This window comes from Trichomycterus rosablanca, chromosome 21 (assembly GCF_030014385.1).
Source record: "Trichomycterus rosablanca isolate fTriRos1 chromosome 21, fTriRos1.hap1, whole genome shotgun sequence".
Taxonomy (NCBI): Eukaryota; Metazoa; Chordata; class Actinopteri; order Siluriformes; family Trichomycteridae; genus Trichomycterus; species Trichomycterus rosablanca.
The window spans coordinates 6,564,077-6,582,009 of record NC_086008.1 but is presented as its reverse complement, the minus strand read 5'-3'; the positions used below and the strand labels follow the sequence as shown (position 1 = coordinate 6,582,009).

Genomic DNA, 17,933 nt, shown 5'->3' with positions numbered 1-17,933 from the left:
ACTTGATTAATAGGTAGTAATACTCCATTTTACTGAAAGAAACCTCTGACTACTGGCACACTCGTATGGACTCAAATTATCTGAAGTGTGTGTAACCTTCATATTAGTAAGTATCTAGTAATAAGATGTTTAACAGGCCTATTGTAAAATAAGATTAAAATAAGGTTGTGCACTATTATCTCATGATGAATTGTATGTAAGTGGTGAGACTACACATTCCAGTCATATTTGCATTTACATTTTCAGCATTTAGCAGACGCTTTTATCCAAAGCGACAGTATACAGTCTAAGCAATTGAGAGTTAAGGGGCATTGCTCAAGGGCCCAACAGTGTCAACCTGGCAGTGGTGGGGCTTGAACTGGCAATCTTCTGGTTACTAGTCCAGTACCTTAACTACTAACTAACCACTAACACCCTAATTACTGCCCTAATTAAGTAAAGTCAGTCTTTATTAGGCACATAAAATACATTCGCTGAGAAAAAAATGACAAATTTAACCAGACTCCTCTTAACACTGAATACATTTTTATACTAAATTAATTATAATATACAGCATTTATAAAATGTTCAAAGTTGACACTTGGGAGGCATGCCACCCTGCCTGACTAATTCCACTGCCCCTCTATTTAGCATATAATTTTTGACAATCAATAGCTATTTATAGTCATTGTTTGTTACTATAGTCATTGTATATCAGAGAATAATCGAATAAACGTTCTGGCATAAAACTGTATGCACCTCCAACATGCTAGGTGGCGGTAAACCAGAAATCACGTGGTGAAACGCTTGTTTTAGAGTTACTGTTCTTAAACTGTGGAGGCGCTGCTGTAATAGGCTTTCGGCTCCTGGACTCGGTTGACCATAAAGAGTCGACTCCTTCGGCTCTCATCAGACTCTTAATGTTTTTGGTCTAATTATAACTTCAATTGCCTTAACAAAACGCTAATCTACCTTCTAATGAACTAAATAACACTGTAGTAGAATATGCAATGCTATTTATAACTAATAACAATAGACTTTAAATGATATCGCTATTTGATCATTAGACTAGAAAGATAATACAATGCACGGTGCTTTGTGTGATTTGGTTTAGATTGTGGCAACATAATAATAACGCAGCTGGTACAAGTGGGTTCTGGGGATCTGGGTTTGCCCTCGGTCACTGTCCGTGAAGAGTTTTGCATGTTCTCCCGATGTTTGTGTAGCTTTCCTCTGGATGCTCTGATATACTGCCACTTTCCTATAAACACAGAAGGTGAACTGGTTAGTTTAAATGGCATTAGTTTAAATGGGTGCCATAAGAGGTGGGAGTATAATTTGTTTGGGGTTAATTGGTTATTAGGGTCGCAAGGATTAGTTTATTTACTAATTGTTTAGCTTTTTGTATTTATTTGCCAGATAAATCAAACCTTTAGTGCATTGGATTATTAATGCAAAAGCTTTTAAATCTTAACTGCGATTTGGCAGGTAACGTTAACCTAGGAGTCGGTTTAAGGAGCCGACTCTTTCGCAAGCGATACATTACTGAACTACAAGCTCGGTTTGTTTACATTTCCTGCAGCGATTAAACAAGCTAGCATCGTGTGCTAACTGGAAACTGGATAAATTGCAAATTGAATAGCATTTGTAAGTGAACACAATACTACTTTTAATAATAGTCTTTACGATATGTTTGTGGTCACCAAGTCTGCACAAGTAAAGCTTGTTTTATGGCTCATTGTTAGCCTGCTGTAACGTGTGTGTATACTCGTGTGTAGTTGGACTGAACTGATGAATAAACAGTGCATGTGATGATGCAGTATGAACTAAAGCTTTAATATCGCACATCTGTTTCCAACACGTTATCATGTATAGGGTTTGAAAGAAGAACTCAAAGAGGTGAAGATGATTCGTGCACAACGAAAGCTGCATGGTCCTAATCCAGTTCCCAATCTGTGCATGCTTTCTCTGCCCCAACGTCCCCGGTTAATGATGATGCACCCAGGGACAAGGTATGTACCAACCTATCATATATACTCATTATATCTAAAGAATAAATGTTATTAGGATTCACAGATACATTTGTACATCTGTACTTGTACCAGCAACCAGACACCATAATACTCCTGGGTCGCCAAGGATCTAGTGCAGGGGTGGCTTGTGGGCAAGTACGTTTTCCTAGGGGCCACATAAGAAAGTGGGACTGTTGTGGAGGGCCAATAGGGTGAACTTAATTTTGTTCAATACTAGTTGTATCTCTTTATAAAAAGCAGTAAATTGTACAGTTCTGATAATCTGTTACTGTTTAGAATAGGTGTTACAAGCAGACAGAGTAACAAACGTCAACATTATTTCAGAATCACTTTATTTCGCCAGGTATGTTACACATACGAGGAATTTGCTTTGGTGATACACATAATAATACACATAATAGTCCACATAGTAGCTCACACAATACACATAATAGTACAGATAATTACACATGTATGACATGTAACATATAACATATTTAACAGACCCAACAGCACACGGACTGTTAACCAGTATTTACCAACATTTATTTCACTATTTATTTATTTCACTATGTATTTTTTTATTTCACTATTTAATCAACTTTCTCAACAAATGTGAACAAAATGTGCAGGTTTTTAGATTAACTTTACACAAAGTGCTATTGCTATTTTGTTTGAAGTCTAATTACCTCATTTGCTGTTTTCAGTCTGCTGTTTATTATTGTTGGATATTCTTTTTGGATATCACAAAGCTGGTCTTGACTGCTTAAGTTAGCTAGCAAAACTTCAGATGTGAGCGCGCTACATCGTTCATGTTCTTGTATTTCTCACATACATAAGTGGAAGGCAACCTTAAACAGGGGGTCCATCACAGGGTAAAATAGATTCACCCATTAACGTACCAGTGTATTTTCAGTGATCTCTGGAAAGTACGTAGGAGTTAAATATGTCTAAGTGTTTAGTTTTTCCATTATTTTACAGGCTCCCCAATAGAACAAATGTTTGAGACATAATATGAGTTTAAGTTTAAATGTGTATATTTTTTTCTTCAACAGCATTAATGTTTTTTTTTAAATAATTAGGTAACAATGTTTATTTACACAGGAATTAATTCCAGTTAGTAACAATGTGATATGGAAGTCATCCTGAGAATAAACTTTAAAAAAGCAGAAAATGTTTTAACAGTAGACTAATCAAAGAAAATATATTAATGTTGTTACTAAATACTTTAAGCTGCTTGTTTTTCTTAATACTGATGTACAGAATGCCAAACAGACAGTTAGGAGGACCTTCTGCTGCACACATTGTTAGACCAGGATCTACCAGTTCGCTTCTTGGTGCCTACCCTGCAATAGCCATACCAAGAATGTCAGGTAAAAAAAATTGTGCACAAATGAATTAATCTGAAAGAAAATGAAATATTATTAGGTGTTCTATTCATGTATTATTTAACATGTTCGGTTCCTGGTACCTTTAAAGGAATGTCGGCGGGTCGTGTAAAGCGATTGCCAGCATCGGGTTTACCCACTGGGGTCAGGCAATCACTCCTCGGGCCACCTCCTGTTGGTGCATCGTTAAGAAACCCACATGGAGGTTTTGTACCAGGACATCAGGCTCATCCACGTGTAACATATGTAAATAAGGTGACGGTCCTCCACCTTTGAAGTGGCTATGCTGTAGTAATTTTCAGTACCTAATGTTAATCAGTCAATACGATTGGCGAATATCAATGATTGTAAAAAAAAAATGATAGTGATTTACAGTAAATGATAGCTTGGACTATGTATTTTTTTAGTTTGTCTCTTCAAACACTTCTCAGAGAAAGAGGGATAATGGCTATTTAGCAGTGAGTAAAACTAATGGACTGCTGAGCAATATCAAATCAGACACAAAGACTGAAAATATGGGTGAGTAAACTGGTCTGTATAATGTTGCCAACCAAATATGATACACAAAAGTGGCTTTAATTTATTTTTAAGACTCATTTATTATGTCTAGAAACGGCTGTGGCAGGAAATCCGGCCTCATCCTCAGAACAAACAGAGCCTCCGGTGAAAAAGCAGAAGAATCCGGGGTAATCTTAATTCTAGTGTCATTCATGTTATTATAATGAATTATTACGGTATTTTTTAAGTTTAATTAAAGAAACAAACAAAACAACAGCTTTAAGATGCTTAAAAATACACTTTGTCTATAATGTTTTGGAGGGCTTAGACAGTTGATAAGGTGTAGGCATTGCTGTGTTTCATGCCCTGCTTTTTGCAAGGCTGAAGCAGTGCTGCATTAACACATTTTTAATGTGGATAAGTGGATTCTCTTTTTTGAGAAATGTTTTAGGATTAACATACAGTATACATAGCAGAAACCAAATTACGTACTTAAAGCTTTGTCACCTGTTGAATGAATGTATAAAATGAATATCATTCTAGTCCCACTACTACGTTGTGCAATTAATGGTTATTTTTACATTCTAAACTGCAGAGATGGCAACCTGGTTGAGGAGCCCAAAGACGAGGATGCAGAGGAAAAAGTGGACACCAATTCATTCGTGCTGCAAAAGCAGGATGGTGAGTTTGATATTTGACAAAATGTGTGTGCTAGTTACTGGTTTATTGGTGTGTAAATCACACCTGTGTTTGACAGTCATTGTTTTTTTATTCTTAATCTAACAGTTTTAGGTAAAGGTTTAGCAGTTGCAGAGATTTTATTTATACACTAAAATGTTTTTGCTCAGAATAAAACTGTGTGTGTTTCTAAATCTATTTTGTATCGTTTATACAGAGGAGAAAGTCCCATCTCTTAAAACTGATGAGGATCTGGAGCAGAGCAGAACAGCAGAGGTACAGTTAATCAGCATTCATACTCATCTAAACCTCTTTTTTATCTCCACATTATTCAATTTCAGCTTAATGTAGCATTCATGTTCCCTTATATTTCTGTGCTTCATGCTAGTAGTTTAATATTGACTTATTTAGCTTTCAACATGTGACTTCATTGACAGAATACACAAATCAGTTGACAAGCAGGTTTTTTGTTTTCGTTGCTGGTTTTCAAATTGGCAAATCTGAGAATTGGCTCAGTAAGTTTCTAATCTTTGGCATCCCTACTGGCGTTTCTTGGTGGTTTAAGAGAGAAAATGATTTATGAGGTCCTAAGCAGTACTAGGTTTGATTTTGCAATGATGCTGATAATGCCCTAAATGCTTTTTCCCTGTTCACTCTGACCATATTGTGCACTTGGGATGGGCCATACAGAATGGACCATATAGTGCTATTTGGAACAGGATTTATATAGACTATTGTGTTAGATGTGCACATCTAAAATTTACAGAAGGATCATTTTGGGTAACATTTGGCCACTTACTTTTTTCTTTAACTTAACTCTCTTAACCCAATTAATGTTATGAGGATTTGGCAATAATGTGTTTAAATCTTTAATCCTAAGTGTGTTGTAGCTTACTTACTTAAGAGCTGTGTTGCCTTCACATATCACTCATTATGTTTTACTTGCTTTTACCCATCTTAATTATATGTGAACGGCTGTGTAAATGCTTGAATGTTTGTTTATACATGATATTTGCATGCAGGTCCATGCTGTAGGCACGTCTCTCAAGGTGACCATACAGCAAAGCAGTGAGAGCCGGGCCTTCAGCACAGGCACGGAGGAAACAGCAGCTGCGACAGGACCAAGCACAGACATGGAAAAGAGCACGAATGCAGGCACATTCTTTTGCTATATCTGTAACATCACCTGTCCTGACCAGCAGGTAAAGTTACATGCAGAAATTACCTTTATATATTGGGTGTCATAAATGTACACTGCTTGTACCATGCAATTCTGATGCATTAATGTGGTTTTGAAGGAATTTCAAACTCACATGATGAGCCTGAAACATCAGCAGAAGCTGATGGAGATTCACCACCTGAGTAACACCTGCCTGGCTAAGCTGCTACCCAAAACACAACAGATGCTACAGGGGACACAAAGGCAAGAACCAGACTAGATTTGTTTAAATTATTAAGCTTCAGTAAAACTTCATTAAGTTTAAAATATGATCATAATTTTACTTGTATCTAATAAATGAAATAGAATTGTGAAGTTGTTGTACAAAAGTTGTTTTAATGTTTACAAATAAACATATTATTAATGACAATAAACATATTGGAGGTAATTGGCTGTGTTTGTAAGTTTATCTCACTCCTATTTTAATAATTAATGCTAGTCCTGTTTAAACTATGACTGTATTGCTTGTTCTTACAGAGAGAAGGGGCAGTCCATGCAGCGCTGGTGTGCCATCTGTCAGTGCCATTTCACTTGTGACATTATTAAACACAGAAGAACAAGGATGCACAAGGTATGAGCACAAGATCCTTCATTTTGTCATTTGATCCATCAACTGAATGCAGCTTTCTATGCAGTTTTGCCAGACAGACGTGCTGTTGACTGATTTTTCCATTTTGATTACAGATGGCAAAGGCCTCCTCCAGGCCGTTTTGCACAGTTTGCGAGAGGCACTTCAGAACTCCCCGAAAGTTTGTGGAACACATGAAATCCCCTGAGCACAAACAGCAGGTTGAGGAGGTATGTAGTAGTGTCAATGCTGATCACTGAGACTGTTCCTGAGCTAGATATGACGCTAAGCTTGTCCGGCAAATAAATTCCATTGCATGTTGTGTAAAAACTCTCATTTTGGTTTGTCTTGCTCTAGCTGAAAGAGGAAGGAGGACCTGAAATGATGGAGGAACTCATAACCGTAGATGCAATTGGCTGCTTTGAAGGTGAGGATGATTATGAGAGAGAAGAAAATGAAGATGAGGAAGAAGACATGGAATCTGAACAGGTCAGTGTTCTCCATTACTGATGTATTAATCTGTTTGGTTTAAAAGTCACCAACCATTGTGGTTTCTCAGCAGGTTATTCCAGAGGAGCAAAGTGATGATAAAGAATATGATCCGGACACACAGTACGGTAAGCACTGAATTTTAGAATAGTAGTTAAGATCAGGGTTTGATGGTTAATTTACAGATCAAACTGGATTTTATCTTTTTATTTGCAGGAACCAGTTTTGTAGTGCCAGTTGCAGGCTTCTTTTGTAAACTCTGCCAAAAGTTCTACCACTATGAGTCCAGAGCTCAGGAGATGCACTGCAAATCTTTCACGCACTACCAGAACTTACAGGTAACAAAAACTTTCCACCAGTTTAACAATGCTTTTTCTGCTACTTTCAGCTGCTCTCGTTAGGGACGCCACAGAGGATCAAGTCTTTTCCATCTTGCCCTGTCCTGAACATCCTCCTCTGTTACCCTAATCACCTACATGTCCTCTCTCTTTGCATGCATAAACCCCCTGTTTGGTGCATTTATTGATTTATTTATTTAAGAGACAAAGTTATTTAACACCCAAATCACATTCCAAATCACCATTAGTAAATGTAATAACCCACTCAACCTTTAGCAGCAACTTAACACCTTCTGTAATTTATTAGTTTTTAAAGTTTTAGGGAATAAACTGCTGGTTTCACGTACTGCAACAGCATTTTGGGCTCTAATTTCCAGACTGTAAACCACTTGACCCCTGGTGCCCTGTGGATTATGCTCATGGAAATCACTAACATGCTGTATAGTGTAATAGACATTTTTCTTTCTTTTTTTTTAATCGAGTGTGTAGCAGTAATAATAAGTATTAAGTGTTAATAATTTGCTTGTCATATTAATACAGTTTTACATTTGTTGTCTTTAATGGCTTGCTTTATAAGATTAATTATTAAAGATAGCAGTAAGTAAAATTGTATCTTGAATGTGATATTTACAGAAATACAAGGCCTCTCTGAATCCAGCGCAGGAGAATGAGGCAGACATAGCCAGCTCCTCTGGTGAAGTGGCAAATGTAGACAATGTTAGTGATTGTGCTGAAGAAATGAAAGAGGAATGTAAAGAGGAACAGACATCTGAAAGCCAGTCTGATCCCATTACACATCCAAAAACTGACCAGTCTGCATCCATACCAAATCCTGTTGTGGCTGGGAATCATCCGGCTTCTAAAAAACCCTCTGATAGTGGCTCTCCTGCACAAAGAAAATCAACAAGAAAGTACAAGAAAACATGAGCAGTGATAGCTCAGTGGTTAAGGTACTGGACTAGTAAACAGTAGGTTGCTGGTTCAAGACCCACCACCAAGTTGCCACTGTTGGGTTCCTGAGCAAGGCCCTTAACTCTCAAATGCTCATTGTGTTCAGCTCATCGTGTAAGTCACTATGGATAAAAGCGTCTGCTAAATGCTGAAAATGTAAAATGAGCACCTCCTTGATGTTTATGCTTTTGAGTAGAATCTGTACTCAAATCCAATATGTTAGGCTTTTTGATTTTGGTAATGTATATACAGTATTTTCTACTTTAGTAGTGTTATCTTTGTAGTAAACTTTTTTTGCAGTGTGCTGTGTAGCTAATATACAAGGGGAACCTTGACAGTAAGAACAAAACGGAATAAATATAGTATGGTAGTAATGACTAAAAATATTAGGGTTCCTATTTTCTAATAGTGACTGTGAGTGGCTAATCCTACTAGTGGATTTACTCCAGTAACTACAAATACTGCAGAAATAACCAGAAAGTACTACAAAACAACCGACTACTAAAAATAACTGTAATACCTTGATAATTCAAAGTATAAGGTGGTGTAACTGCCTTTGTGTGTTAAGTGTAATTCTACATTTTAATAAGGGTTTTGGTGTTGTGTGGTGTATGAAATTTATGTATTTTATGCTAAAGTTTTAAAATGCAATATTTTAAATGACATTGTTTAAACATATTTTATTTAAATAGTAAAATATCAGCTGTTTTTGTCACCTGTTTTTATCAATTAAATTGGCCAGTGGGGTAGCTAGCTGGACTTATAAATTTTGCGGAGCAGTAGACTGGCTATATGGCTTATACACCTACAGTACATGATAGATGTACAAGATGGTACAAGGTATACATTTTTAATAAACTGTGTGTAGACGTTTTTGTATTTGTATATGATGATTTTAAATTCTTTGTAGGAATTGTATGACTAGTTTATCTTTTTAAATACACAGTTGCAATTGGAAATATTTAGCCTCCCTCACCTCAGATAGAATATTTATTGATACATCCATAATTATGAATAACATTCCCACATCATCAATGACCCACATACATCATTGACTGTTGGGATAGTGTTTTTCTGGCTTTGCCTTTTTTGTGCCAGATAAACTAATGATTTATCTGGTCAAACAGTTGTAGTTTCTATTCTTCACTCCATAAAATTGTTTCAGATCAGAATTATTTTATGTAGGGGTTGAATGATTGTGACATGGCAGCATTACCAAAATATCCTTCTAATGTAAAATACTACTTGTTCATTTGCTGTGTTATTCAGCTGATAAAGACCTTATGTAAAGTCAAATCTGACTCTGCATTAAAGTTCACATAAATCCTTGTTTTCTTTGTGGTTGTAATATTTCCGATTACAATTGTATTTGCTTTTTGATCTTTTTTCCACTGTAAAGTCTGATAACGTCTATTTCATTAAATAAAATGCAGTTTTTGCAAATGTGTTATGTTTTTATTGTTTATGCTTTATGTTTATAATGTGTACCTTTAAACAGTCTGATCTCTGTAAAAATACATTGCAGATCTGGTAGTAATAAGTTGTACGGGTTGGCCACCAACACCCAGGTACAAATAAGCTGAAGTACAATACAGGGTAAACGGATATGGTGGAAAGGAATGGTGATAATGTTATAAATAATTTTTATGCTTGTAAAGGTAAATGTGGTTTTTACATCTACTGGAGAACGTTAATAATTCCTGCAGTATTTCTACAGCCTATTTCAGATGCGTATACGGTTTGTATAAAGATTACCATTAACACATATTGTTAGGGGCTCCGTATGAAACAGTTGAATGTGGTGTGATCATCTGTTACACCCAGGAGGGAGACTGCATATTACACCAAGGCTCCAAAACTAACAATCTACGGCTAACAACATGTGTTAATGTATGGAACGTGTGATGTTTTATGTTTCAGTACGGAACTGTTAGAGCGACGCACACACAGATGTATGTGGGTTGTCATAGTAATGTTTATACACACGTTAATGTTTGCTACTGTTGTAGATGTAATAAATATAAAGTAAGCAAGTACAATGCTTTAATCGTTCATTCTGTTTATTGACACGATAGTCAAGAAAGGGAACAGAGCAAACAATATTCAACTGTTTCAACCTTTTTAAGTCGTGGCCACTATCTCATTCCCACTCCTTACTAAGTCGTGGCCACGCGTTATTATCTCGTTCCCACGACTAAATTATCTCGTTCCCACGCGTTAATAATGCGTTATTTTTTTTAGGGGATGTCACCTTAGGGGCTCCGTAGGTTTACGTAGCGGCTGACGCTGCACACTGTTCAGCCCCTGCCTGTGTTGGTCCACGTGGCATGCAGTGGCATTTGTAATAGACAGGGAGCGCCAACAACACAGTGGCGGTCATTATGGGGCGGAGAGGATTTTTATCAATACCGACCATAAGCAGAGAGACGTCGCTTTAATAAAGCTCTAACACACCTGTAAGAGAAAACATAACCGGACCTACAACTGACCGACGCTCATCGGTTAACAGTGTAGAGGACTCGGTGTGCAGAGGATCTGTGTGCCATGGTTCAGAACGGTCTGATGAGCAATGCCGAGGACGTGGCGGATCAGGTAAGAGTGATGACAGGGCCGATGTTTTAAAAATCAGCAGCATCCACCAAGGAACTTTTTACTGTCTAACTTTTGATCAGTTTAGATCATCAGAACAGATTGCAAGAATCAATTGCTAGTTAAGTTCGGCCATATAGGAGAAAGGAAAAGATGAGTGTACAAGAGTGAAAGTATCAGGAAACACTGAGTAGTTACAGCAGTAAACCTTGGTTACAGTGTACCTGAGACATTTCAGCACTTTGCACAAAATATTAAACTTTTGTGTGTTTAACAGTGAATACCAAATCTTTAACAGAGACTTACAAAACTGTGCACAACTTAATTTTGCTATATGGTCCTCTTCCTTTTTATAAGGGTGTATTAATGTGTTTTTCAGTTGACCAATTTTACAGAAAAATGTAGTATTTTTTTCCTTTAAAATTAGAGCCATTTTAAAGATGAATTAAGGTCCAATTAAGACTACGAGTTCCTAAACTAATCTGTGATTATTCCTGGTGGATCATCAATATATACCTCCACCCATTCATTCAAACACTGCTGATTAATCACAAACCTTTGTATACACTGTTACCAAATACTCTTTAATCAATCAGGGACTGATAAACATTTACTGATTAGTAACTGATACTGTTCAACAATTTAATTAACTCAGAAATCACTAACTTGCTTTTACTTGTGCACAATTTTGCAAATAGCACTTTCAAAACAAGTGGTACTAAAATGTACTTTTAATGTCACTGTGGTGGTTTTACCCAATTGGCTTGGTGACCGGGTTAAGCAAGATTCACTTTCCAAATTCCACTTTACAAAATGTAATAAAGAACATATATAAAGTATGTAATGTTATTAAGTGTGTTTTGCTTTGCTTGTATTTTCTCTAACTACAAGATGAGCAACAAATTGAATGATAACTTGTATGTGATCATGGTTAGTTTGACCATTTAGCCTTGATCATTATTCAGAACTGTAAGTCCACAATTCTTACTGTTAAAGTTAAACTCAATCCAGTAACGATAATTAATGTATAGACATGGTGCACATCATGCATACAAAATATTACATAAGTACAACATTACACTCTACACAAATTCATAACCTTTATTAAGCAGTGGTATCTTTTTTTCTGAAAGCTAATGCCCGAGGAAATGTGTTATGTCAATAATATTCCTCAGATGCCAGAAAGACTAAATAAATATTCCCCATATTCCTGGCTGTTCAAGCTATACTTTGTCTGCCATGGCCCTAAATTTCTTCTCAGCCATACTCTTCTGGCTGTTACTTGTTGATTGCTGATTGGCTGTTTGAACTTCCTGACTCTGATGTAGAGTCAGTAGGGGCAGGGCCTAGCAGAGAGACTGGTGGTGCTTTCACAACAAGGTGCAGACTTTCATTTCATAATGAGCTCCTTTGCCTGCAAATCACAGTGTTCAGATTCAGAATCTGAGGAGAGTCAGTTGATAAGCCATACAAATAGATAATTGGTGCAAAAAGCCATACTGTTTTCCTTTTACTTGCTTATGTTTCATGTACCCTGAGGCATGGCTGGATTTATGGTTGCATAACAGAAGTATGATTTTCATTATCAGGCTTAACCTGGTCTCAGTTGGTAATATCATCTTTACAGTATGATCCACCCCATGCTTGTGATAAAAGTCACAATATCTGTGCATTGTAATACTGAATTGTGGACATTTATTGTCCTGGTACGGCCTTATACAGCTCTTCATCGCTAACCATAATCATACTCATGAAGTAAATAAAATTGTCCCAAGCTTACAGCTCACTGGATATAAAGTCAAGCTTTGTGGCCATAATTGGACTGACTATTATATTAGTTTGATGCTGCAAAAAGCTCTTGGGTAGAACATTAAACAAATGTGATCCACAAGATCTACAGTCATTTTCTACAACTGTTTCTAGTTGCATTCAATATGTTACATTTAGGTTATAAACACTTGATGAGCATGAGAACTTGTGCTTACTCACATGGCAGAGCTGATGTGCTTTTAGAAACTAATCAATATCACCTTGTAATTTTATTTTAAAGGTACTATTTTACTTAAGTTTCATTTGTAGTGTAGTCATTTAAATTTTGTTAATTTTAAACTATCAAACTGCTTTTTTTAAATAGGTGGAGTCCTATATTAATAGTCACTTGTCCTTTCCACATAAAAACTTTATCGTACAGTCCTGTACAGACCTGTCTTGTTTTTGTCTTTTGCAACAGAGTTATTTGATGTAAAAAGTAATCAGATCCCAAAATCTACTATTGATTAAGATTTTTTTGCCCTTTGTTTTATTAATTTTGTAAATTGTAATTAATGTATAAAAACTTAAGTACTTGATAATACAGGTCCATGGTTTCATTTGTATCTGGCATTGTGGTGTAGCTAAAACACCACTTCTGTCAACAAAGAACAGGAGTATATGGTTACAGTGCAGGTAGACTCATTTAAACTGGACATCTTGATTTCTGCTGTGACATGCAGGTCAGAATTTGGTGTAAAAAACATAAACCCATGACTGTCAGGTGTATACGGTTTAGGGTGCTGTTGGTGGTGATATAGGGTGATAAATGTTATCTTGGCTCACATTGGGACCCCTAATAAAAAAGATGAATGTTTGAATGACATGGTTAATTAATAAAGTGATTTTATGGAAACCAGTTTTCTTCTCTAAGGATAATTGGTTTTAAAGTAAAGATTTTAATCTGCTTTTGTTCTGTTATCTTTCAGTTCCTGCGGGTGACAAAGCACTACCTTCCCCATGTAGCACGTCTCTGTCTTATCAGCACCTTCCTGGAAGATGGTGTCAGGATGTGGTTCCAATGGGGCGAGCAGAGAGAGTACATTGAGAGCACGTGGGGATGTGGCTTCTTTCTTGCCTCACTTTTTGTGTTAATAAACTTACTGGGTCAGCTAGGTAAGATTTTACCTTGGTTCCAGTGAAAGGCACTGCACTCTTGATGTGTAACTTTAAACTATTAATTGATTAACATTAATTGATGATGATTTTTAGCATTAAATTGCTTTTCTAGTTTTACATTGCCTCTTTTCTAACTTTTGAATTTTTTGCAGGCATCAAATTAGGAATTGGCATATATTTACAAAAAATGAAATATTCATGCAAAGGGCAGTTAATAAATCACTGCTTTCTATTTATTTACAGGTTGTTGTGTACTTATTCTCAGTAGAAATTTTGTACAGTATGCCTGCTTTGGATTATTTGGAGTGATTGCACTACAGGTATGTTATTATTAAAATATAACAACTCTTAGTTATTTTATGTCTTATTTTTTAAAGCGCAGTGATTGTTACCCTTAGCTCTACTGGGAGTGGCAGTAAAGCAAAATAGACTTTTTCAAATGCATAAACACTGTTATTCACCTTTGCAATTTTTTTCCAGACTATTGCTTACAGCATCTTGTGGGTCCCCAAGTTTTTAATGAGGTAAGTTTAATGCATACATGTCACAATCACATTCACAGATACAATATAATATTGTTTCTGCTTCTGTATTAATGTTTAAGCTCTCAACCTACATAAATTGTCATGATTTTGTGACAGTCTCTGTTTTTTTCTCTCTCAATTTCCTTCAGGAATCTGGCACTGGGTGGTGGGCTGTTGTTGCTTCTGGCTGAGTTGCGTTCGGAGGGCAGAAGCATGTTTGCAGGTGTGCCTACAGTACGAGAGAACTCCCCTAAGGAGTACATGCAGCTGGGGGGCAGAGTGCTGCTGGTGCTCATGTTTATGACCCTGTACCACTTTGATGGCAACGTCCTCTCCGTGAGTATACGCACACACACATACACAAAACTAGCATTACCTTCGATATTTAATGGTCTGTTTGCACATACTGCCATATTAAAATTGTAATATAGTTGTTTTTTTACTTGGGTGGCACTGTAGCGGCTTGTAAAGTGCAAGATATTTTCTGAAATCCTAGGTTTGAGCCTTACATTTGGTCATTGTTTGTACAGAGTTTTGTATATTCCTCAAACCTCTTAGAATGAGCAAAAGGTGAATTAGCTACTCCATATTGCTCTTATGTGTAATAGAGCATCATGTACAGCAGTATGTAGTAATAAAGCAGTATGTAGTCACTTTAAGATTTTCATATCTTGTTTTGTAATAGTTACATTATTCAGGCTGTTTTAATCTCACAGTTATCTTTAATTAGCTGTAAATCTAAGCAAAATCTGTGTGATGTTTAAATATGCATTTCGGAGAACCATTTTATATTAATTTTTAGTTTCTATGTTTATAATATATCTCACTAACAGGGATGGAAAACGTTTTGTGGAAATCGTTATTCATTTATTAAGCCCTGTTCAAAACTAGTGTTGCCAATTTAGTTTGCCTTGTGATGCAGACTGGCGTTAAAAGCTGAAGTTAAGATAAGCATCTGTTATGTACAGATTTTCATGGCTGATACCTAGCAACCTAAACTAGAACAAATATTTTGCGGTCACCTGATCATGAGCTTGTTGGACAATAACATCCTATAACATCCTGCACTCTTCTGTGAGAAATTGTCCACAACAGCATTGTTGCTGACCTTTACAGTGACTGTCTAATTATGGCTACCTCTAGCATCATAATACACCATGTCACAGCACAGGTCATCTCAAACTGATTCCAGCATGTGAATGAGTTCAAACAATGGTCTTCTCCAGTCATCAAAGCTGAATCTAATAGAGCACTCTTGATGTGTGCTAGAGTGGGAGATTTGCAGCATTGTAATGATTCATGGGTGAATGTAATTTTAAGCTATGTATTTTATAAAGAAATTAACTGGGCATCTTACTACTGTACTGCATACTAGGATTCTTATATACTGTGTACTGCTACTACATAGGCAGAATGTAAACAATATTACTGTTTTCACCCCCTTTTACCAAAAGTGGTCAGACCTATTCAAGTATTTGCGTATGTTGTTAATTATGTCTTGCAGATGTTGCAAAACTTGGTGGGCACTGGTCTGATGGTTCTGGTTGCTATTGGCTTTAAGACTAAACTGGCTGCCCTCACTCTTGTGGTCTGGCTGTTTGTCACTAATGTCTATGTCAATGCATTCTGGACTGTTCCGGCCTACAGGCCAATGCATGACTTCCTTAAGTACGACTTCTTCCAGACCATGTCTGTGATCGGAGGCTTGTTGCTTGTGGTGGCTCGAGGTCCTGGTGGAGTCTCTATGGATGAGAAGAAAAAAGAGTGGTGAGACTCTGCAACTCTCAAATGGCTCGCTTAACTCACTTACTGTAATGTGTGCTGTGCAGTTGTTCTCTGCATTAATGCTAGAACAAAGTGCACTATGTATGGAGTAGGGAGCAGTTTGAGACATGGCATGTAGTAAAGTTACCCAGAAACCAACAATGTGTCCCACCCTATACTCTGGTCTCACAATGTCCTTTATGTCAATTTCTACAGGCACTTTTAGTAATCTGTGTATTCTTTTGTCATATTTATTATTAACAGTTCTAGCCAGAACATTTTATTCATGCCTCCTGTCACCACTCTGTTAGGACTCAGTGTGTATAATACCTGATCTTATTACAGGTGTATTACAGAAGAGAAATAAGGGGTAAATATGTGGTTAGACCAAGTTTGTGTATTTTCTAAAACATTAAGAAATTGTGATTGATCACCCTTAAAGTTATTTTTTACATCACACTTTTGTAGACATGTTGACTCCTAATGTCAGTGTATGGAATTGTTAATTGTGTGTATACTGTCTATTGTCAGGTCACTATAAAGTTTACAGTTGCTTATAGTATTTTTCAACACGGAACAGGCATTTTAAATAAATTAAACCCTGTGATTTTTTTCATGCAGTGTTTTTGCCTTTGTACAAAATATGAGCAGACGAAATTGTTTTTAAGTGTCTTTAATATATGTTTTGATAAAGGAAGAATAAAAAAGAAAATTGTGTCAATAAAATATTTTTGAGTTTGCAGCTGCCATCATCTCAATTGTTTAAAGAGTACAACAGTTTAATAAAACACTGATTCTTGAGATAAGGGACAAAACATGTCCTACATTGAAAAGTCTTCTTGGTGTTAAAAATGAAGAAATTATAAATAATAAAAAATCCTTTAAAAGTTTAATATGAAGGATCTGTGTATGCTCATTAAATTAATTTGATATATTTTTAAATAATTTCATTACAATTTGTTAAAATGCAGGCTCTGTACTTGGAAAGTACATGTAACTTCACCTGTCCTCAGCATGAGGTCATAATGTCAAACTGCCAAAAAAAAGTGATTAATCGAATGAATTATCGAATGAAAGGAATGATTTAATAAGATATCACATAAGGCATAAAGTGAACTTTATATTATATTTTCCATTAATAATTGCCTATTACAGTTGTGTCCACACTTTCAGTCAACTTCGTAAGATGTTTTTATAATTCAGAATAAATCAAGCATGGTCATGGTCAGCTATGACCCTAAGGCCCTCTTTCCACTTCCTGTTCTTGGTGGATGTAACAGTAGAGATTGTGGTCTGGTAAGTTTTCAATTTTCTGATATTTTAAACTAACAATGTTGATACCACTGCAGTCACAGCTTTATCATGTCAACACCATCTTAGCTTTATGATAATCTTAGCTAAGAACTGTACAGTAGAATAAACTAAATCATTTTAGTTTAGATTATGGAGGCAGCTAGGAATTGAAGTAAAACCAAAATGGCTCCAGTGTACATAACACAGTTAAAATGGAAAAATATTTCATTTTGTCAACTCCGTCAGACATCAACTCCATCAGGTCTTATGTCTGACGGAGTTGACGTTTAAGTTGACAGTTGACAATTGCTCCAAATAAATCATATGTAATGGATGACGATGATATATGATAGTTTACATTTCATTTACATTTTCAGCATTTAGCAGATGCTTTCATCCAAAGCGACTTGCAATTGAGGGTTCAACAGTGATTTCACCTTTCTCTGGTGCCAGAATAGTGTGTTTGTTTAAGCACTGTAAACAGGTGCGAAGAAGGCAGGCTTCACTTGCTGAAGAGCAACAAACTAACTGAAAACTGTCTTCTAGTTTGGTCGACTTCACAACACCTGATGACCTTAGAACCTGAAACATTAAGTAAGCATTTTCATGATACTGACACAGACATGTCTTTCTATTAGATGACTGGTGCTGTAACATAGAAGGGACATAGAGCACAGAAGGAAGAGTAACTGAGTTTCACGGTTCCTGTTGATGA

General features: G+C 36.3%; 2 protein-coding genes across 3 annotated transcripts; both read left to right on the top strand.

Annotated features, from left to right (window-relative positions):
• Positions 1-1,548: 1,548 nt before the first annotated feature.
• ciz1b (cdkn1a interacting zinc finger protein 1b) lies at positions 1,549-9,525 on the top strand. 2 transcript variants are annotated; one of them, XM_063017769.1, is made up of 16 exons: positions 1,549-1,626; positions 1,855-1,991; positions 3,255-3,364; positions 3,471-3,634; positions 3,787-3,898; positions 3,990-4,065; positions 4,473-4,558; positions 4,773-4,831; positions 5,578-5,757; positions 5,854-5,978; positions 6,252-6,345; positions 6,459-6,572; positions 6,700-6,831; positions 6,905-6,959; positions 7,048-7,169; positions 7,803-9,525. In XM_063017769.1, the coding sequence occupies exons 2-16, from the start codon at positions 1,885-1,887 to the stop codon at positions 8,094-8,096; spliced, it is 1,830 nt and encodes a 609-aa protein (XP_062873839.1). In that variant the 5' UTR covers positions 1,549-1,626; positions 1,855-1,884; the 3' UTR covers positions 8,097-9,525. The 2 variants fall into 2 exon arrangements, with proteins under 2 accessions (XP_062873839.1, XP_062873838.1); XM_063017768.1 differs by having other exon boundaries at positions 6,902-6,959.
• A 983-nt stretch (positions 9,526-10,508) lies between these two features.
• Positions 10,509-16,698, top strand: surf4l (surfeit 4, like). Its single transcript, XM_063017755.1, has 6 exons — positions 10,509-10,712; positions 13,448-13,634; positions 13,881-13,957; positions 14,118-14,161; positions 14,311-14,497; positions 15,666-16,698. Exons 1-6 carry the CDS (start codon positions 10,665-10,667, stop codon positions 15,930-15,932), a joined length of 810 nt encoding a protein of 269 aa, XP_062873825.1. The 5' UTR covers positions 10,509-10,664; the 3' UTR covers positions 15,933-16,698.
• Positions 16,699-17,933: the final 1,235 nt, after the last annotated feature.